Source organism: Lotus japonicus, chromosome 4 (genome assembly GCF_012489685.1).
Source record: "Lotus japonicus ecotype B-129 chromosome 4, LjGifu_v1.2".
Taxonomy (NCBI): Eukaryota; Viridiplantae; Streptophyta; class Magnoliopsida; order Fabales; family Fabaceae; genus Lotus; species Lotus japonicus.
This window is the reverse complement of record NC_080044.1, coordinates 17,231,623-17,252,624: the sequence shown is the minus strand read 5'-3', so window position 1 is coordinate 17,252,624 and position 21,002 is coordinate 17,231,623. Positions and strand designations below refer to the sequence as shown.

General features: G+C 32.6%; 2 protein-coding genes and 1 non-coding gene across 6 annotated transcripts; 1 reads left to right on the top strand and 2 right to left on the bottom strand.

Moving 5' to 3' along the window:
• The first annotated feature begins 3,217 nt into the window (after positions 1 to 3,217).
• TRNAE-UUC (transfer RNA glutamic acid (anticodon UUC)) lies at positions 3,218 to 3,289 on the top strand. The gene has a single exon. It is a non-coding gene; the product is annotated as a tRNA-Glu (tRNA).
• Positions 3,290 to 8,703: 5,414 nt separating this feature from the next.
• Positions 8,704 to 11,913, bottom strand: LOC130711017 (soluble inorganic pyrophosphatase 1-like). Of its 3 annotated transcripts, none has more exons than XM_057560450.1 (9): positions 11,753 to 11,913; positions 11,198 to 11,345; positions 10,965 to 10,993; positions 10,417 to 10,482; positions 9,852 to 9,959; positions 9,678 to 9,743; positions 9,319 to 9,439; positions 9,091 to 9,172; positions 8,704 to 8,941 (listed from the first exon to the last, which is right to left on the bottom strand). In XM_057560450.1, exons 2-9 carry the CDS (start codon positions 11,322 to 11,324, stop codon positions 8,899 to 8,901), a joined length of 642 nt encoding a protein of 213 aa, XP_057416433.1. In that variant the 5' UTR covers positions 11,325 to 11,345; positions 11,753 to 11,913; the 3' UTR covers positions 8,704 to 8,898. The 3 variants fall into 3 exon arrangements, with proteins under 3 accessions (XP_057416433.1, XP_057416434.1, XP_057416435.1); XM_057560451.1 differs by having other exon boundaries at positions 11,198 to 11,341; positions 11,753 to 11,908; XM_057560452.1 differs by lacking the exon at positions 11,753 to 11,913 and adding an exon at positions 11,572 to 11,711.
• A 2,382-nt stretch (positions 11,914 to 14,295) lies between these two features.
• LOC130711016 (pheophytinase, chloroplastic) lies at positions 14,296 to 17,770 on the bottom strand. Of its 2 annotated transcripts, none has more exons than XM_057560448.1 (7): positions 17,521 to 17,770; positions 17,328 to 17,435; positions 17,078 to 17,216; positions 16,385 to 16,555; positions 15,583 to 15,823; positions 15,147 to 15,238; positions 14,296 to 14,825 (listed from the first exon to the last, which is right to left on the bottom strand). In XM_057560448.1, exons 1-7 carry the CDS (start codon positions 17,606 to 17,608, stop codon positions 14,552 to 14,554), a joined length of 1,113 nt encoding a protein of 370 aa, XP_057416431.1. In that variant the 5' UTR covers positions 17,609 to 17,770; the 3' UTR covers positions 14,296 to 14,551. The 2 variants fall into 2 exon arrangements, with proteins under 2 accessions (XP_057416431.1, XP_057416432.1); XM_057560449.1 differs by having other exon boundaries at positions 17,511 to 17,763.
• Positions 17,771 to 21,002: the final 3,232 nt, after the last annotated feature.

Below are 21,002 nucleotides of genomic sequence, written 5' to 3'. Positions count from 1 at the left end.
TTCAGATTATGACTGATTATGACTGATTTGAATTCCAAAAGTCTATCAACTAAAAAATTAGTTATTAATTATTGTAAAAAACATTTTTCAGTAAATAAATTAATTATTGGCTTAAAAAAATTACATTTTTTAAAATTGTAATAAATGTGTACTAATAAATTATGCATGTTAGTGCGTGTTTATCAAAATAGTGCTAAAAATTATCGTGCTTGGATATAAGCATTTATTACGTTTTAAACTACCTAAAATCTAAATGTGAAATTTGAATTATAGTTATCAATAAAGAGTTGCATTTTACTTTTTCAAAATTGTATTAAAGAAACCGATTGAAAACTCGTGAAACCTTAATTTAGTACAAAGTTAATGACAATTAGTTGCCTTTATTCCTTTCCATGTAGAAACCTTTACTTTGTGTCTACTAATAAATTTAGCATGTTACTACACCCACAATTATGCTTAAAAGTTCAGAAATTCATTCTCTACTCCTTAAGGGGCAAACTAGGAAAACAAATAATATATTTTTAAAACTTAACACATTATTAATTGTCTTTCTTAATATGTGTGCTTCATCTCTAAGTGGACATTTATTCTGAAATGGAGAGAGTATTAACAGCTTGAAAGCAGACATTTAATTGAATTGAATAATAAGGAATTTATTACACAATAATACTAAGTAAAAATTTCAATTAGTTACAACATTAATGCTCAGCAAACATAAAGTTCATCATTTTTTAAAAAAATTAATGATTCCAAATTTAATGCATTAATAACGGTCATTTATTTAAAAAAATCATTAGTCCAAATAAGTTTTAATTCCTTAATTACGCCCATTTATTTTTTACAATTCATGATTTCAAAATTCATATTATGACTGCAATGAATTCAAAAAATCTATCAACTAAAAAATTAATTATTAATTATTGACTAAAAAACTTACCTTTTTTAACATTTTAATTTATTATTGACTAAAAAATACATTTTTAAAAATTTTAATAAAAATTTATTAATAAATTATGCATGTTAGTACGTGTTTATCAAAATAGTGCTAAAAATTAGTGTTCTTGGATATATGCATTTATTACGTTTTAAACTACTTAAAATCTTAAATTTGAAATTTGAATTTTAGTTATCAATTAATAAGTTATATTTCCTTTTTCAAAATTGTATTAAAGGAACTAATTGAAAACCCGTGAAACCCAAATTTAGTACATAGTTAATGACAATTACTTACCTTTATTCCTTTCAATGTAGATTCAATGAATCTGTGTCTACTAATAAATTCAGCATGTTACTACACCCACCATTATGTTGAAAAGTTCAAAAATTCATTCTCTACTCCTTAAGGGCCAAACTAGGAAAATAAATATTATATTTTGAATTTTTTTTTTGAGAACAAAGAGAAATAAGTTATGAGGGAGTTATGACCGTTACAAGTTATGCCCTTTAAAATTTTTTCCTTAACTTGCAACAGGCATAACTCCCTCATCTTTTATCCGTTTTAGGCTTATGACCACTTTTTAGAAAGCCCAAACGGTCTACTTTCACAAGAGCTACGTACGCACTTTAAAGTGCGTTATAGAACACGCACGCACTTTAAAGTGCGTAGCGAAGGGAGAAAAATTCAAGGGCATTTTTAGATTTTACATATGTAAGGGGGTGGAATTAAATGTCAGGGGGTGCGTTTAACAATTACCTTATTTAAACATGCATGTAGCCATCAGTTTATTGAATCACATTACTCACATATTTTTTTTTACAGCAGAATAGGATTTTATTACTCAACTATCAAAATAGTGGAAGAAAGAACTTCATCCAAACCGGACGGATATTCTTCAATCCTTATAAAGTTGTAATGCAAAACAGAAAACTTGGCTAAAATGTCCGCAGACGAACATGAACCAAATCAAAATGACGAAATAAACAAGAAACATAAACACAATCTGAAATAACTACAACTAAATAAGAAAAAACGTAGCACTCCTCTTCCAAACATTTACAATCACCAAACTGTTGGTTTCCAGTTCCCACCATAACATTGTGAAATTCAAGCTCATGGATATTTGGAGACACCACCGCAGAGCCATGGCTTCCACAAGAGAACTCAGTGACACTAGCGACCACTTCGACGAAGCAGACACTAGAACCTGTCTGCACGAATTTCTAACCACCATGCCAAAGCCCATCATTGATACCGTCGATACCGTGCATCAACATTGATCTTCATCGTCCTTTGCCTAGGCAGTAGCCACCCATTGTGGTAGTTGGACATTACTCACATCATTTGATTGGAAATAACCGAGAAATTAGGGTGTCCCACTTGATGATCGATTTGTATATAACAATGTATAAAGATTTGTTTTGAATTGATTTTAATTAATTTGAATTCATAAATTTATCCTCTGGTTTGAGCAAATAATTGAGAAAAAGAAGTTGTTAACGAAGAGACATTTAGAATATGGAATCTAATAAATACATAAACGAATACACCATCCGATCACATATATAAGCAAAAAATAACTTTTTAGGTTCATTCATGTAATGACTAGATACATTCATTACATCAATGAACCTAAAAAGTTATTTTTACTTATATATGTAACCAGAGGGTGTAGGTAATTGCTAAGGTAGATCCATTAGTCATATTGTGCACACGAATATGCATTCAGATGTACATAAATAAAACTACACAAACAAATACTCCATTCGTCCCCTATTATAAGTCGCTTTTACCCAATTCTTTAAGATTAAGAAAATTAGTTAAGAGTAATAAAGTTGTAGCTTTTTAAAAGAATTTTCCAAAATCACCCTCATATGAAATTTTCTCTCCATATTAACATTCCACTACTTTTAAACTATAAGGGGTCTTGGAAATCAAGTAAAATTTTAGGAAACATGAAAGTTCTTTGAATATGGAGTATTAAATATGAGGGTAAACATGGAAAAAATATAATTAATGCTTCATAGATATTGTAAAGTGACTTATCTTATAAGACAATAAAAACTAAAAAAATGTGACTTATAATAAGGGACGGAGGGAGTACTAAATTTCACAATTATTATATTTAATTTGGTATGAGAAATTTGAATTCTTTCTACTTTTGAAAATGTATGTATGGCATGTAGAGAAGCCAAAAATATTTGCTAATTCATTAGCTTCACATTATATTGTTTCGAATTAAATGTTATATACTATTAGATGACATACATTATCAAATACTCCATTGTCGTCCAGCGGTTAGGATATCTGGCTTTCACCCAGGAGACCCGGGTTCGATTCCCAGCAATGGAATTTTTTTCCCCTGCTAAGATAATTTTTTTACTTTTTGGTGATTGATCATTTATTTTTTAGCCTGAATTTTGGGCTTTTATCATCTAATTGATGCGAGTTCTTCAAACACATGAAACATTTGGGCCCAAGATGATCAAAGCAAATCTTGGCATATGGCAGTTCAACCTTGTAAAGTGTAAACTACTACTTGTTTTTAAGATAATTTATTAACTTAGCCCAATCTACTGCATTAATTCTTACATATGCTGTTTGGGGATATTGATATTCTATCCCTATATAGCGTCTCAATTTCTCATTTCACCAATAAAATCTTTCAACTTAAAAATTTCATTAGTTTCAAAAAAAAAATACTTAAAAATTTCATTGGAGAAACAAGAATCAGAGACAATTTTGAGACATAAAATATTTCAATCCGCTGTTAGAATGACTCTATTTAAATGGCTGAATTGAGGGGAGTCTTCCATGGTTTTAAGCTTCCCTTGTCTTGCAAATTTACGAGAGTCATCATGGAATCCGCAGGTGTAGCTAGCCTTTTTTTTTTCAAGGACCCAAATATAAATGTTAAAGCTAAATATTTTTCAAAATTAATATTTTTTTTGGTACATTGCAAAAATAAATTGCACTCTCCAAGAATCGATCCATAGACATTCTCCTCCCCAACCCATATGTCATTAGCTCTTACTACTTGAGTTATATGAAAACTGAGCGGCGACCGCAATGGTGCTTCATAGAGTTCATCCATAATTCACTTTGTACTAAAAAACTAGCTATGCTTTTGACGGATGATTCAATGCGTATGCTACTCAAAGGGTCTAATGGGAGTATGAGGAAGCATTCAACCACAAATAGATATGAAAATAATTAAAAACCCCAAAAGAACTGAGTGGCTGAAATTGAAAAACCCTTTTAAGTTACCGGCCATTTTATCTCTCTTTCTCTCATATTATCATGTCATAATGATATGGGAGAGAGATAAAAGAGAAAGAGATATAATGGTAATATTAGCGATCGATACAATCTACTCCCTCCGTTCCTTTTTAAGTGTCGTTTTAGCATAAAACTCTCCAACCAAGATAGTGGATTATTAGAGTTGTTTTTCCCATTCTACCCTCTCACATCTCAATCATAAAGTCATAAATCTCTCTAACCAAGATAGTGGATTGTTAGTTTTTTTTTCCACTCTCTCATATCATTAAACCATCTACCACTCTCACCCAATCATAAAGTCATAAAGGTCTTCATAGTTATTAAGAAAGAAGAATTTTATGAAAAATGTGAAGTGGAGTTATTGAAAAGGTAAGGGTATAATTGATAAAATAAACCTAAAATATCAAAACGAAAGTTAAATAGGAACAAAAAAATTGTTCTAAAATGACACTTAAAAAGGAACGGAGGGAGTATATATATATATATGTAAAGCACACTTGTGCTTTTTGCATGCAATAAATGCATTAAATTATAAAACCTCACATACTTTTATATTAAATACATTAAAAAATATGTAATTTAATAAATTAAAAACTGAAAAAATTTGTATTATAAAAAAGCATTTTTTGCCCCTGATGTTTCAAGTTTGTGCAAATTATGCCCCTATCTATTTTTGTCGATGTTTCTACCCCTCATGTTTTCAAACAGTGCACCGTCTACCCCCTCATGTTTTCAAACAGTGCACCGTCTACCCCTCCGGAGGGGTAGACGGTGCACTGTTTGAAAACATGAGGGGTAGAAATATCGACAAAAATAGAGTAGGGGCAGAATTTGCACAAACTTGAAACATCAGGGGCCAAAAATGCTTTTTAGCCTATAAAAAACTATTCAACTACTTATATTAAATAACAACATTCATAGACTTAAAATTGACTTGAGTTTTGCATTTAACAAATTTAAAAAATCAAAATTAAAAACAAAATAATATTTATTAATAATTAATTTAGATAAAATACTTTTAAAATAAAAAAATTTCTAGATATATATATATATACACACACACATATGTAAAGCAGACTTGAAAAAATAACATTAAACACATAAAAATAGTAAATTTATTTTGAATTAAAAACATTAAATAAAAAAATTGAAAACTAAAATAAAAACTACATCAACTTTATTATTCATTATATTACTTATTAATTGTTAAACTTTTCAATTTCTCATATTTAAAAGTAAATATTAAAATTTAAAACTTTTCAATTTCTCTTATTTAAAATGAAATATTTAAATTATTTAAATTTTAATTATTCATTACAACTTGAGGTGAATTTTTAAAAAATAATAATAATTGAAATTGACTACCTTACATTAATGACAATAATAGATTGTTAATAATAATTTGTTTATATTCTTTACATTATTGTTAATAATAATTATAAATATTATTAGTTATTAATCATAAGTTGAGAAATTAAAAAAAAATAAAAAATAAAACTTATTACTATTTATTACTTATAAAAAAATATTTATTAATAATTAATATCGAAAAAATAGTTGAAAATTAAAAAAAAAATGTCTCTATAAGATATTATTATTACTATATTGAATGTGTATATTATTTGAAAAACAAATTTAATATGATTTTTGATCTATTATATAGAAGTAAAAATAACTGGAGGAAGCATAACAGAGAAAAATAATTATAACAAAAGTTGAATAAATTTAAATTTACTAAATAATATTTTACGATACTAAAATTATAACTTTTTATAATTTTTAAGTTAAAATTATTTCAAGTTCAAAAAAAATTTAAAAATATTTTATTGTTGATAAAAAGTATAAAAAAAATATGTTATTATAACTTATATTAAAACCGGATATATGATAAATCACCACCTCTGCAGTTGAAACCACAATAATAAACCTAAAAACAGAGAACCCGAATCAATAAAATATATTACAACCAAAGTTTTTAAAATTAATTTAATACTAATACAAAAGAAATTTAATTACACTGTAATAATTTTTATACTATATTAAAAAAATAGTGTAAATAAACCCGTGCAACGCACGAGTATTATTTCTAGTATATATGTAAAGGAGACTTGAACTTTTTTGCATTGATTACCACATTTGTATTAAATACATTAGATAATAAAATACAAAACTAAAAAATAACTATATTTACTTTATTATTCATTATATTAATTAATAATTGTTAAACCTTTCAATTTCCAAATTAAATTTTTTTTTCAATTTCCCATATTTTAAAATAATTTTTAATAGTGATTAAATTTTAACTATTAATTATAACTTGAAGACAAATTTTGAATAATAATAATTTAAATTGACTAAATTTACATTAATAAAAATATATAGTAAAATAAATTTTACATTTATAACTAATTGTAAAAAATTTCAAACTCTTATATATTAAAATTTTAATTTTAATTATAATCATAAGTTGATGAATTTTAAAAATTAACCAACAAAACTTATTACTACATTTTACGTATAAATAAAAAATTAAGTGCTAAAGTTAGATACAAAAATAACACGAATTAATATCTTTTAAATAAAAATAAACATGTTAAATATTGAAATTAGTTAATGGTTGAATGCTTTTTGTAAATATATATTTTGGAATTTACTTTTTTTTCGAAAGAGAAATATATATATATATATAATATAATATTAGAGTGTTGAGAAATATCTCCTCTCAATATGGGTACGATAACATAGGAATTTACTTTTAAAATCTGAAATGATTATGCATGTTGTTTTAATTGACTATAATGTAGTTTTGTGTTATTTTAAAAAATAATTTTAAATTAATTTGTGATTTTTCTTAATATTGATAGTAATAAAAAAAATTTGAACGTAATGATAGTAATAAGTTATTGATGAATATTTTATGTTATTAACTATATTATTAACTATTAATTGTCAACTTTTCATTTTCTTATACAAAAGAAAAATTTATTACGTAGTACTTAAAAATAGTTAGAATATTAACTATCAATCATAAATTGAGAGACAAAAAAAATTAAGAAACATATTTATATGTAGACAATATTAATAATTTAAATTAAATAGTAGTAAATATAAAATTTATTAATGAACAATCTAGAAAAATAGTTTCAAAATTAAATGAATGTCTCTAGAAGATATTTACTATTAAATATACTGCATGTGTGTATTATTTGAAAAACATAGTAGTAAAAATATTTTCTCAAGTTTTCTTATGTTATTAATAATATTTTCTTTTTCAATTATTTTTATATTTCAGTAATATTGTTTATTTACATAAAGAGAATTCGAATACCAAAGTATCCCCACAGCCGAAAGCCGTGAGATTAATCTCTCGCCCAAAAAAAAAAGAGAATTTGAATACAAGTAATTTAATGCATAAAAAAAAACCGTAATACTATCTATTTCGATGTATAAACACAATAATTTTTTCTGTTATATTTATATTTAAGAAATATTTTAATATTTATTATTTATATAATTACACTTTAGTAATTTTCATATAATATTAAAAAATATCGTAAATAAACCCGTGCAACGCACGGGTATAATATCTAGTAGTTAGTATAATAATTTTCAGCCACACTTTTTTTCGGGTTTTATAATTATTTTTTTCATATTTATTTGTGGTTGAAAATGCTTCCTTAATACTTGTTCCCAATGGACCATATGACAAAGTGAACAATTGAATCACTTGCCAATGTTTTTCTGAAAGTAAACAACTTAGCTACTCTCTCCGTTCCCTATTATAAGTCACTTTTACCCAACTCTTTAGAATTAAGAAAAATTGTTAAGAGCAATAAATTTGTAGTTTTTTAAAGACACTTCCCAAAATCACCTCATATGAAATTCTCTCTCCATATTAATATTTCACTACCTTTAAACTATAAGGGTCTTGAAAATCAATCAAAATTTTGGGAACATAAAAATTCTTTGAATGTGGAGTATTAAATATGAGGGTAAACATGGAAAACTATAATTAATGCTCCATAGATAATGTAAAGTGACTTATATTATGAGACAAAAAAAACTCAAAAAGAGTATCGTATAATAGGGGACGGAGGGAGTATCTTCTAAGTTCTAACAATTCCTGGTTGTGATTTCTGAACAACACCAAAACACTTCACATGGGATCTATTAGTTTGTCATCAACATAGACCACTTGCGATCCACATCTTGTAATACATCTCGGTTCCCATAAGTCATCCAATTCTTCCCATACAGTTGATGAACATAAATTTGCACACAATTACACAAACCATGCTCATTTAGAGCCAATGACATTGTATTATGATCAAATTTAGAGGGGAAGCTTCTAAAGGAGGGAAGGAAGAGTGACTTCTCATTGTGTAATCCGCTTATCCCCACACATGACCGAGGGAGGGAGAGGGAGAGAGAGGGAGAGAGAGAGAGAGAGAGAGAGAGAGAGAGAGAGAGAGAGAGAGAGAGACTACTTACTATATAAATGTATCATATCTATTTCTATTCATGGAAGCTGAACTAATCAGAAGATTCAGATAACTATTGCAAGAAGCCAATTATCAGGGTGCAATAGCATGACAAAAATATCAAAATGATTAGCTTCAATGCTTCATACACATTGTGCTAATATACTTGGATGTCACTGCATTTTTCTAAACAAGTCATCATCACTGCCTCAAGCTCTGGACTACACTGGCAGCATAAAGGTCCCTGCAAAAGGAAGGGGGGAAAGTCCATGAATGAAAGTGAGGCTAAATATTAAATGAATCATTTGATCTTCAATTGAAAAGTAAAACCGAGAAAGACTAGTGAGAAATATAAGTTTCACTCCAACATGATTGTAAAGAAAAATAGCTCACATGGAGTATTTGATAGCCTGAACAGCAGCTTCAGCTGGTAGAAAGTCTTCCACATCAACTTTTTTGTTCTCATTCTTCTTGTCTAGGGTGGCTAGCTTAAGGACACACATCATACATGGAGAGTACACTATTGATAGCAGAGACAGATAAAAGTGCAAAATTTATGATTCGGATTTAAAAGGTCACAAAAACATAGGAGAGACTTGAATTATGCATATAACAGGATACAGTCCTCAAAGAATCTTCTAATTTCAGCAAGCCGATGTGGAGGAAGCTCCTTGATGTCCTTGTAATGACGGAACTCAGGGTCATCAGCACAAACTGCTATGATCTTGTCATCCTTCTCTCCCTGTACCAGAACTCGTTTAATTTGATACTTTCTCTACAAATGCATTAATTTTACAGCAGAAGAGCATCATCCAAATGGTATGATTTTGAAAGCCAACTTAAGACAAAAAGGGAGAAAAAGTCAAAGCAGATCACAAAAGCCACTCATGTGCCTTAATTTAACAACATAGGCTTACTGAATAAATTGATTTATGACATCGTATTAGAATCTCAATATAGCAGTAGGGTGCAACTTTTACCTGGTCAATCATGGGCATCAATCCAATAGCACGAGCACGAAGGAAACAACCAGGGATCACAGGCTCCTACTCAATATAAAAGTTTCAATCTAAGTTAAGTTTGAATTTTTCAAAGAAAACAGACATTTCCGTCAAATATCATGGACAAGTTTTTGAAGCGTTGTTACTTGTTACCTGCATCAGAACCAGGACATCCATGGGATCATTGTCTTCACAAATGGTTCTTGGGATAAAACCATAGTTGTGTGGGTAGACAACAGATGAGTAAAGGATGCGATCAACCTAAGTTATTCACCCCATGCATTAGTTATGCTTCAGAACAAAGTAACATATATTTCACAGCAAGAAACCAAACTATTATCTATGTTAAGCAGCACAACAATCGCATAGAAGCATCCTATAACTCAATACAGAGAATTTGGACACCATCCATTGAAAGTATTTGAGTTACCATTTTTATCTTGCCAGTTTATAAAATTGACTCCATTTAAACCTAAACATAAAACATTAACAATCTTTCTCCTAAGAACTTAGACATGTAAGTTATGGAGTTTTCAAAGGCAAATGACCCCTAACAATTTGGGTTCTTTTTTTGAGAGCGTGATAGAGTTTTGGAAGGCATTTAAACTTAAAAGCAGACAATATTCTGGTGATGAATGCAAAAATGGTAATTGAGGATACAATTCCCTTATAAGAAAAACACTTTAATTTGCCATTAAATCAAGAATGGTAATCATACCTTTATAAGTCCACTTGCCTTGTCCAACTCATACTTAACCTTGCTGCCTTTACCAATTTCAACCACCTGCCATAGCAAAAATCTCTTTATTTCTTAGAAACAAACATTAACAGGATTCTAGTTGAGTGCCACATTTATCATCTAAAGCCATTAATTAATTCAGTTTCACATTAGCACCATGTCCCTGTTAAAGCTTCTTTTAAAACCATACATACTACAAGTTACAAAGACTGTATATATGTTTTACCATGGATGATCAGAAACGCAATTAATTGCCCCAAACCCAGATAGGCATTGACCATGCTTAGCAGGAACTTGGTATGCAAATAAGAGAATTGTCAAAAGATTGTAATTTTCTTCCCTAAGCTTTATGTATGTATAACACAGAAACAATGCAGCAAAACAATAACTCATGTCATGGTCATGGTTACCCTGCACTGACCAGGAATGTGGAATGTAAATAATAGACCTTGACAACAGGTTTTCCCCCCTAAGTCCCTAAACCTTTATGCATGAATAAAACATATAGAAAAGAAAGAAAAACTTACACAATTAAAAATTGATGGAGCTCCTGGCCCTGCATGTATGAAACCATTGGTAATTTTCAGCCCAATATTGAATGAAATCAAAGTTGAAACTAAACAGAGATTCTGGAAGCACAAAATATTCAATTTCCATTTAAAGATAAAAGAGAGAAAATATGTATTAATGATTAATCAATTCATTATAATGAATGTAAATATGAGATGGAATTAGAAACACATATGAGAAGTGATTTTACCAATCTCTAAGTCATGCCAAGGATGAGCAGCGAAATCTCTCCGAGTGAGAGAAGAAAGAATTCTTTCATTCAGCACAACATTAGGCAATCCCAAAGTCTTGAAACTTTGTTCTTCATTGCTAGCCATTTTTGCTTATTTCCCAGCTAGCTAACACATATACAGAATCAAAATAGTTAAGAAAAAATGTCATGCTTTATACAAATCATGACAGTTTCTTGCAGCAATTAAACCATATATCACTCAGAATAACTAGAATGATGAATCAGTGAAGAACTATGAATCTTTCTGAACTAAAGATCATGTTAATATCTAGCTAACGACTTTAAAATGCGATTAACAAATGAAACAATATACAGAAACAAGAATCATCAACCTCAAAATTAAAGTGAAAGCAAAGAAGGAAAGAAACTCAGTTTCTGGGGGTAAATGGGTTTCAAGAAGTGAATGTTGGAAAAGCTTGGAAATTAGAGAGAGCTTAGTGAGGAGAACACGAAAATTAAAGCAATAACAGACTGAAGAAAGAAAAGAGAGAGATAGAGAATGGGGAAACTTACAGTGAAAGCAGAGAGAGAATGAGCACTTTGAAATGAAAGGTAGTAGTAATAGTGTGTGTGATTAGTGAGATGAGAGGAACGTTACTGAGTGAGTATCAGTGAGATACGCAATTATGAAATAGAAGGACCCAGAGTGTTTTTTTTTTTTTCTATAAGAAAAGCTATTTTGTTATTTCGGGTACGTGTCATTCAGTATTGAGAATTTGAGTCAATGTCAAGTCGTAAGATTAAAATTAGATAGATACCATCGGAGGGTTGACAGCGGAGATTCTCCTTTGTGCTAATATCAAGGGAACATTCGGGTTTCAGTGGATTAGTGTGGGTCCATCTGATTCTTATCCGGAAAATGTTATTCAACACACAAAATTGAAAAATTAAAAAGTAATTTTGGAATTTAATTTAGAAAAACCTTATAATATTTCTACAAGGCTTAATCCAGTTTTTGGTCCCCAACCTTTGTCATAAATATGGCTTTAGTCCCTCGTCGGAGTAAAGGTAGGAATCAATCCCCAGTTTTTGGCAAAATGATTGGTTTTGGTCCTTTCGGCCGATTGGGTCAACACCGGAGCTCCGCCAGCTGATGTGGCCTTTGTCACGTCAATTAGTGAGCTTTGCTGGATTTTTTTCCTTTTTTTTATTTAAAAAACATATTAATTATATCTTAATTAATTTTTTTGTTTTTATTCTTTATCTTAATTTTTTGTTAATTACTTAAACCTTCTCTCCTTCTTCTCTCCTTAAACCGCCACCATCCACACCTTCTTTTTCCATCACCACCACCACCGGAGGGATTATCACCGGCGCCGCCGAGCCCTTACGAGTCACAGAAGCGGCGAGATTGGAACACGTTCCTGGAGAACCACAAGCAAAGATCCAGATTTTCACATACATCTTAGTTAGATCCAGATTTCCACCAGCGATGATTTTGATGGTTTGGCTTTTCGGGGTTGAGATCTGGAGGTTTACGAGGTTCTGTTTTGCATGGTGCGGTGTGGTGGCTAATTTAGAAGGTTGATGGTGGCGCCGTTTCCGACGGACCAGATGGTGGGCGAGCCGCCGGAGTAGACGATTGCGGCGATGAAGGAAGCAGGGGAAGAAGATTGTTATGGGTGGAGGGGAATGAATCGGAGGGAGAATGTGTTGTTGGGAGAGGACCATGATTGAGTTGTGTGGGAAGAATTTTTGACAATGGTGGAGATTACAGCGGAAAAGATGAAAAAGTACAAAAACAGAGGATGTTCTTGTGTTTCTAGGCACATGTTTTCTTCTTCTTCTTGTTCCAAGTCTTGGTTTTTTAGAATGAAGTTGTATGAACTATAAATAATGGGCTGGAAATAAAGGAAGGAATTTAAAGTGGGAGTGTGGTTCACGGTCTGATCAATGAAATTTTTTGGAATTGAAAGATGAACATCATGAATTAAAAAAAGATTTAGTTAGTGAGGGTTAATTGGTGTGTTAAAATTTTATTTTTTTTAAATGAAAAAAGAAAAAAAATCCAGCAAGTTCATTAATTGACGTGGCAAGGGCCACATCAGCTGGCGGACCCAACCGGCCGGAAGGACCAAAACCAATCATTTTACCAAAAATTGAGGACCAATCCCCACTTTTACTCCGGCGAGGGACTAAAGCCATATTTATGTCTTTCTACACATATGAAAAGTTGTAGTTAACATTTATGATGTGTATTCAAACTTATAATAATATATATTTTAAATGTTATAAATTTATATGTATATGTTGTCCAGATTCTAGAATTTTTAGATCACTCGATCATTTAGCCTTGTCCGTCCCAACACTCTTGTGCAGCGATGATCCACTCTATCCAAGAACGGCTGTAGAGGAATTGGATGGTAAGGGTAACACATATTAAGAAGGTAATCTAGTTGTGGACTTGCTCGCGGGTATGGCACATGGAGGAAGCTTCGATACTCTGTTTCTGAGAGAGCCTCCTACAAAGTGTTCTTTGGCTCTCTTTACTGAAAGACACTACCACAACACAACAGCCGCACACATGGTAAGAACTAAGCAGTACCCATGACCATGTACTAGTAATTAGTGTTTTTATTATTTTATTTTGGCAAATTATATTTTTTGTATTATGAAAAGAACCAAGTGAAGATAGAACAAAAATTAGTAAATTACTACGCAAAGTTAAAATATGTACTCCTAACTCTCCTAAAGCTAAGTATTTGTCAAAATTACGTGTGCACAGGATAGAGGAGACTCTTGGATTGGATAGCACGACATGCGAGACTTATGAAGATTAACTTTCAAACCAGAAGCAATACAAAATTCATACATAGCAGAAACCATAATTTCAATTTGACAAGTACAAGCATGATCAAATAACAAAATATCATATGCAAATAGAAGATCAGAACGACCAAGACAGTTACAGGCTAAATGAATCTGTGTTTCCAGTTACCAGCATCAACTTCCTTTACTTCCTGTTGAATTAGATTAGAAAGTTTTTCCATACACAAAGAGAAAGAGGTATGGAGACATAGGAGCCTTGACGGAGTCCCCTAGAAGGAGAAAAGTCATAGTGCAAATGCATAACTTAATTGATTAAGGACAAAGAAAGTTATATGAAAGAAATAAATGCATACATGGGCTTCAAAAAAGTTCACGTATGCAGAAACATGACCATAGTGTATTCTGGTCACATTCCCCTATCCTGAATATCTCAAACCAGCTTTCTGTATACAATGTATGGTGAATGGTGATGACTTACCCACAACATGTAGAAACTTAGTCAATAATTTGTTTTTAATTGGCGCTTTACAATAATATACAAGTTCAAACTGTTTGGAGAGACACTTCAGGAGTGAGTGTGCTCAACCAATCCAATAAGGCCTTGTTCACAAGCTCTGGTACCTCATCATGTGGACAATGCCCTGCCTGCAAGTTCACAACGGTTGTTTTTGGATAGAACTCTTTGATTCTATTTGCTTTGGCTGGACCAACCCATGGGTCAAGGTCACCCCAGACTAAAAGCAAGGGGCAAGAGAGTTGGCTTAAAACAGTATCTAGAGTGTACTTGCTCTGATTCGTCATGAATCGCGTCATTAACCTGGACACAACATGGAGTGAAGTATGTTGGAAATATAATATAAAAACATTCATGTGTCATTTACCCAATAGCTTAAGTTTTTGGAATAGTTGGTTTATGACATGCTATTAGAGCCTCTATAACAAGAATGCTACAGAGTTTGAATAATCAGAACTAAATATAGGCCACAAAAATGGTCGATTTATTGGTTTAGAGCTCTAGCATCCTCCTCTCTATTCATTGACATTGCTAAAGCCTGAGAAATTTTTCTTTTATACCAAGATGAAAACCAAAATAGAACTTTGATCACACAAAAATATTGGCATAAACATGGTCATGTACCTGTAATAAACTTCTCCAGCATTGGGGTCTTCAGCTGGCTTCATTATAGATTCCACAAGATAATCATCCACGTTAGAAGAATTTACATACACCTGTGTTGATAAATTATGCATTCAACATTATATCAAGTGGAAATAAATTAAATTGAATAGTTTTTTACTACAAACCAACTTGTACGAAAAATTAAGTAAAAGAAAATTGCTAAAACGAGAAAAGCAATCCCACAAGAGACAGAAGCCTCCTGAATATGATTCTTAACACAAAAGGACCCTCACATTTTGGAAACAGAAATATGATTGATCAGCCTATTTAGTGAGATCTTATTCACTAATATGTTATGGAACTCTGATTGAAATTCTTAGGAGTCGTACTTTAAACTTAATATACACCTGTTAAGCTTTAAATGAAATCTGAGTTGATATAGCAAGTAACCTACACTCTTTAAGACTGATTCAATCCGAGCTGGTTGCTTTGCCTGCCAGAACAAAAATCCAAGAACTACACGCTGGAAAACTTCCTTTAGAGGTTTTAGGATAAACTTTTGTAGAGATGTTTCTTCAGAAGTTTTACTTTCCTTGTTCCCATCACCAAATTGTCCTGCAGAATTCAGTAAAACAACTCCGTTGACAAGCTCAGGCAACCCAGTTGCTGAGATCAAAGCAGTAAATCCTCCAAGGCTGAAAAAATCATGATTGGGAGATAAACATCATATTTTTAATCATTTTGCCTAGATAGGTTAAAGTCAATACTAAACATAAAACAGATTTGTAAGTTCCAGTGTTCCACCTTCTGTGTCTTAGAAATATAATATAAAATCATTAATATGCCTTCATCCAATAGTTTAAACTTTTGGCATAGTTGGTTCATGACACTACAAATCATCAATTAATTTGACAGGTCCAACCGTCCAAGTAAGGGAAAGCTAAACACTATGGCAGCATAATTTGACAACAGAATATTGAGATTTCATTTTCTATAGTGAAGATACTTTTGCAAATCTTGTTTTAATTAATGAAATCTGTGTTGCTAACTTGGCTGAAAGAAAATATCATGATTACTAGGGCTTGCCTTGAAAGAGAGGCCAACTAGTGTATGCCACAACAGAGAAAGTTTATAGAATTAGGGGAAACCATGCAGAGAAAACAAAGACCTAAAACTTATGCAAATATTAGGAATACAGAGGGATCCAGTATTTCAGCATAATACCCTGATGTAAGTCTAGGTATTACTGTCATTACCTGTTTCCAACTAAAACCGCTGGTTCTTTTACTATTTCCTTCATGAAGTCCACAACTTGATCCTTCCACACCATGGCATCATAATCAACAAGTGCTTTCTCACTCCACCCAAATCCAAGCAAGTCTATGGCATAAACCTTGTGTTTCTTAGCCAATTCTGGAATGTTGTACCTGGTAATCATATGTAAATACAGATACATGACTCTCGACATAATGACAAAAATTAACTTATCAAATAAACAGTTGAAGCCACCATAACAATCATTGAATTCTAACCAAGACTGCATGCACATAACAGAACCACTCAAGGACTCAAGGGGGGCCAGTCCTTTTTTTTTTCTTCGTTTGGCTGCTGCTCTTCAATTATTTTTTGGGGGCTAAAGCAAAACTTAAAGAAATAAAACAACAACGAAATTCTTATCTAACTAAGTGAGGTCAGCTATATGAATCACCCGACATCATTGTGCTCGATCAATAACCAAAATTTCTGAGATGTTATTGACTAGCAGCCCGTTTGGATGCGTACCAACCAGAGAACTTCTTAGAGCTTATTCAGTGCTTTCTCCAGCAGATAAGCTCCAATAAGTGCTCTTTAGTCCGTATCCAAACGGACTTTAGGTGGCTTTTCACAATATCTTCCAATATTCTCTTAGCAATAAGATTTCATGAGAAACAGGCAAAAAGAAAACAAACCTCCAGTGGAACAAAGATGCTCCAAAGCCATGAATAAGGACAATAGGAGATCCTTCTCCTTGCACAACATAGTGTATTTTATGACCCCTCCAAGTCCAATAATTGTACCCTTCTGGTTTGAATGGTAGTCTTTCCGAACCTGAAGAAGTCCAAGTTCCTTCTCTTAAAAGGGTTTCCAGTTTTCCATTTATATATACAGATTAACATTCAACCTGAATCATTGAATGTCATCATTAACTAACTAACTAACCTTGAGCTGGCTCAGGTTCTGCAGTTAGAGTAGAAGCCATGACTGAAACTCCAGAAGCCACGATCCCCTTCACAGCAAAACCCCTTCTGCTCATTTGACACTTGCTTCCTTCAAAAAGCACCAAAACTCAGCAATAAAACTTGCAGAAAAATTAAAAAGAAAACACAGAAACTGATGCATTACAAAGACTGACGGTGATAGAAAGAGAGTGGAGCAGCGAGGGTGGTTTTGGTGAGTTGTAATCTGGCAGAAGGTGAGAGAGCACAAGTAGAAGAAGCCATTGAGAGAAATGGAGACTTTCAAAGGTTCACACCATTAACAAGTTCGAGTTTTTCAAAGATTATGGTTTAACACGTTTAAGGTTGTAAGGTTTTATGTGGTGGGTGATGTTTGAGTGTTGTGGCTGACTCCGAGCCAGTACTAGCATCTCATCATCCCAGATCAGATTAATTACAGTACATTATGGAGTTGGAGTTGGATCCGACAAAAATATCAACTGGATTTTTTTAAAATCGTACGATTATATTATCTATTTTAAATAACTGATGTATTTATTGTATAACAATAGTATTTTTTTTTTAAATTATATAACAATAGTAAAATAGTTTTAGTAAATTAATGTATTTAGTTTCATAATTGAGATTAAATGGACCCACTATAGATCACGTCACGCTTGCTAGGCCCTGAATGTAGGAGTGCCTTCATGGCTTCATCAAAAATCTCATATCCGAAGCAATTCCTTGTTTTTATTTTGACAGGAATTACTTTGTTAAGTATCATTTTTAGGAGCCGTTTACTATGGACCAGTTTTTCCTGGTCTATGTTGCACCACTCTCCTTTTGACTTTCTATTATAGGTTTCCCGGTTTAAAAAATAAAAATAAAAATACATATTTATTAATCACAAAAATTTAAAATGGTAAAATACAAAATTAGGTTAAATCCTTCTTCTCCAGAATTGCTGAAGCTTCACCATCCTCACCCACTTCTCCCTCTCCCTCGCCGCCGCCGGTGCCAACGATTTCTCCGGCCACCCCCACTGCTCCCTAACCGCCTCACCTCTTTCCTCGCAAACCCTAACCACACCTTCATCGGCGCCTGCATCGGATGCGACGTTGACAAGCTTCGCGACCACTACTCCCTCTGCATGGCTCGTCGACCTCTACGACCTCGCCGCTGATGTGATGCGCGACCGAGATGCGGTGGAAGACTGGGTGCTGGGAACCTTGCAAGCTTCGATCTCCTTCGGAGGAAGCAACTCTGTTCTGGTTCAATTGATGGAAACACAACCTTGCATGGCTTCGATCTGCTTCACAACACCTCCATCCTTGTTCAGATCTGAAGCCAAAGCAGAGAAAAGGTAGAAGCTTGGTGATTGATTCACCTAGCCACAACCCCACCCCACCCCAGAACCACCGGGAATCCACAGTTGAGGCTTGCATCGGAAACTGAACCATCTCTGCAACTGGGCTTGTGTTATGGTGAAGAATGTTGTGTTGCTGAGTGTGATTTCTGGGTTTTGAGGAGTGTGGTGGTGGATGTTGAGTGTGATTTCTGGGTTTTGAGGGTGTTGTTGTGTGGGTTACGGTGGTGAAGGATGGATCTTTCTCAATCTAGAATTCAATTTTTTCAGATGTAGTTTTTTTACTCATTCCCAGATCTGTTTTTCATCTTAAACACATGTTTGTAAAGAGGAAAAAATAAAAAAAGGAGAAGGAATGCAATATAGTTCTGCAGTATATTTGATTAGCTGAACTATTGGGTTTCTTGTTTTTTTGTTTGTGACATTTTGCTTTGGTTATGGTGAATGATGTGTAGTGTGGTGAGGGAGGTGATGAAGTTACAATTTGTCCAGAAACAAAAAAACCCAAACCCAGATGAAAGGAGGAGGATGAGGGTTTACTGGGTTTGTGATTTTTGGGTTCTTTGATTCATCTTCTTCCCCATAATTCTCTAGCTAATTTCTGTGTCTGTGAAGGAAAGAACAAGGCTGTGGGATGAATGGAGAAATGGAAAGAAGTCTGAAGATGGGTGAAGTGTTTAATTTAGGGATTAGCTTATTTTTAATAAACCTAGTTTAGATAATTAATTAAAGATTATGAAAAATATGTTTTTTAATTTTTTTTAAAAACCTGCTATTGTCGGTCAAAAAGGGGTGCACTTTGCACCACCAAAAAGTGGTCCATAGTAAATTTTCCCTCATTTTTACATATATTTAAATACCATTTTAAACACTTATATGACCTCTATGCTTACAATATTGATCATTTTATTCCCTAAGGTTGTGTTTGGATAAGGGATTGTAAAAATTCAAGGGATTTTAAATGCTATTTCCTTGAATTTCAAATTTTATTGTTTGGATAAAATAGTGAAATTCCCTCAATTTAAAATTCTTTGTTTGGGTAGTACAATTGAATTTCCTTCATTTAAATTTTTTTTATCTTAATATAATCGGCCGAAAGCCCGAAAGTCGGCCGAAAACCCTAAAAATCAGTCAGACTCTCAAAAATCAACCGAAAACTTAAAAGACGACACAAAACCCTAAAACGTGGCCAAAAAATCGAAAGTCGACCGAAAACTCAAAAATCGGCCCAAAACCCTAAAAATCGGTCCAAAGCCCTAAAAAAGGCCGAAAACGTGAAAGTCGGCTCGAAACTAAAAAATGTGCCCATAACCCTAAAATCGACCCGACTCTAAAAAATCGGCCGAAAACTCAAAAGTCGGCACAAAACCCTAAAACTCGGCCCGACACTCTAAAATTGACCGAAAAACCTAAAACTCGACGGGCCGATTTTGAGTTTTCAGCCAAATTTCGAGTTTTCAGCCAAATTTCGAGTTTTCGGCTGATTTTTGAGTTTTTGACTGGTTTTAGGGTTTTTGGTGGATTTTTGAGTTTGGGGCAGACTTTCACGTTTTCTACCGATTTTTAGGGTTTTGTGCCGACTTTCGAGTTTTTGGCTGATTTTTGAGAGTCGGGCCGACTTTTAGGTTTTCGGTCGATTTTAGGGTTTTGGGTCGACTTTTGAGTTTCGGGCCGACTTTCACATTTTTGCCCAATTTTTAGGGTTTTGGGCCGATTTTTGAGTTTTTGGCCGACTTTCGAGTTTTCGGCCGACTTTAGGGTTTTGGGTCGATTTTTGAGTTTCGGGCCAAATTTCACGTTTTCAGCCAATTTTTAGGGTTTTGGGCCGATTTTAGGGTCTTAAGCCGAGATTAATTTTTTTGACTGAATTTAGATAGGGTTAAGGGAGAGATGAAGAATTTGAAATTTCTTCCTATTTTGAGGTGGTTTCAATTATCCTAAATCTTATTGAGTAAAATACCTCATTTAATTACTAGTAATTTGCGAATTTCTCACATTAGATATCCAAACAGAGTATTTTAATTGAAGGGATTTGAAATACCCTCTAAAATTACATTCCCCTCAAATATTCCTCCATCCAAACACAACCTAAAGTAATTGACTTAGTAAATATTTAGTTATAGCATAGAAATAATGATCATATTACATATTTTATGTTTAAATTTGAGTTTTAACGTAGAGAAGATATCTAAGGAGAATTCAAACTTTGCTAAAAAAATGAAGTTTTGAGATGGGAGTTGGAATTGAGGGCCAATATTGGGAGTTGAGCACAAGGCGGCTAGGAAATTCCTTCGTTTGTGGTAACCTTGACGT

What these genes read in the sequence shown, in the direction of transcription:
- LOC130711017 (XM_057560450.1), bottom strand. Translation starts at nt 11,324, where the DNA reads ATGGCTAGCAATGAAGAACAAAGTTTCAAGACTTTGGGATTGCCTAAT. An exon ending in TTGGCATGACTTAGAGATTG is followed by an intron (nt 10,994 to 11,197) that starts GTAAAATCACTT and finishes TCATACATGCAG; the next exon opens with GGCCAGGAGCTCCATCAATT. An exon ending in CAGGCTATCAAATACTCCAT is followed by an intron (nt 8,942 to 9,090) that starts GTGAGCTATTTT and finishes TTCCTTTTGCAG; the next exon opens with GGACCTTTATGCTGCCAGTG.
- LOC130711016 (XM_057560448.1), bottom strand. Translation starts at nt 17,608, where the DNA reads ATGGCTTCTTCTACTTGTGCTCTCTCACCTTCTGCCAGATTACAACTC. An exon ending in TCCACTCTCTTTCTATCACC is followed by an intron (nt 17,436 to 17,520) that starts GTCAGTCTTTGT and finishes TGCTTTTTGAAG; the next exon opens with GAAGCAAGTGTCAAATGAGC. An exon ending in AGAACCTGAGCCAGCTCAAG is followed by an intron (nt 17,217 to 17,327) that starts GTTAGTTAGTTA and finishes GGACTTCTTCAG; the next exon opens with GTTCGGAAAGACTACCATTC.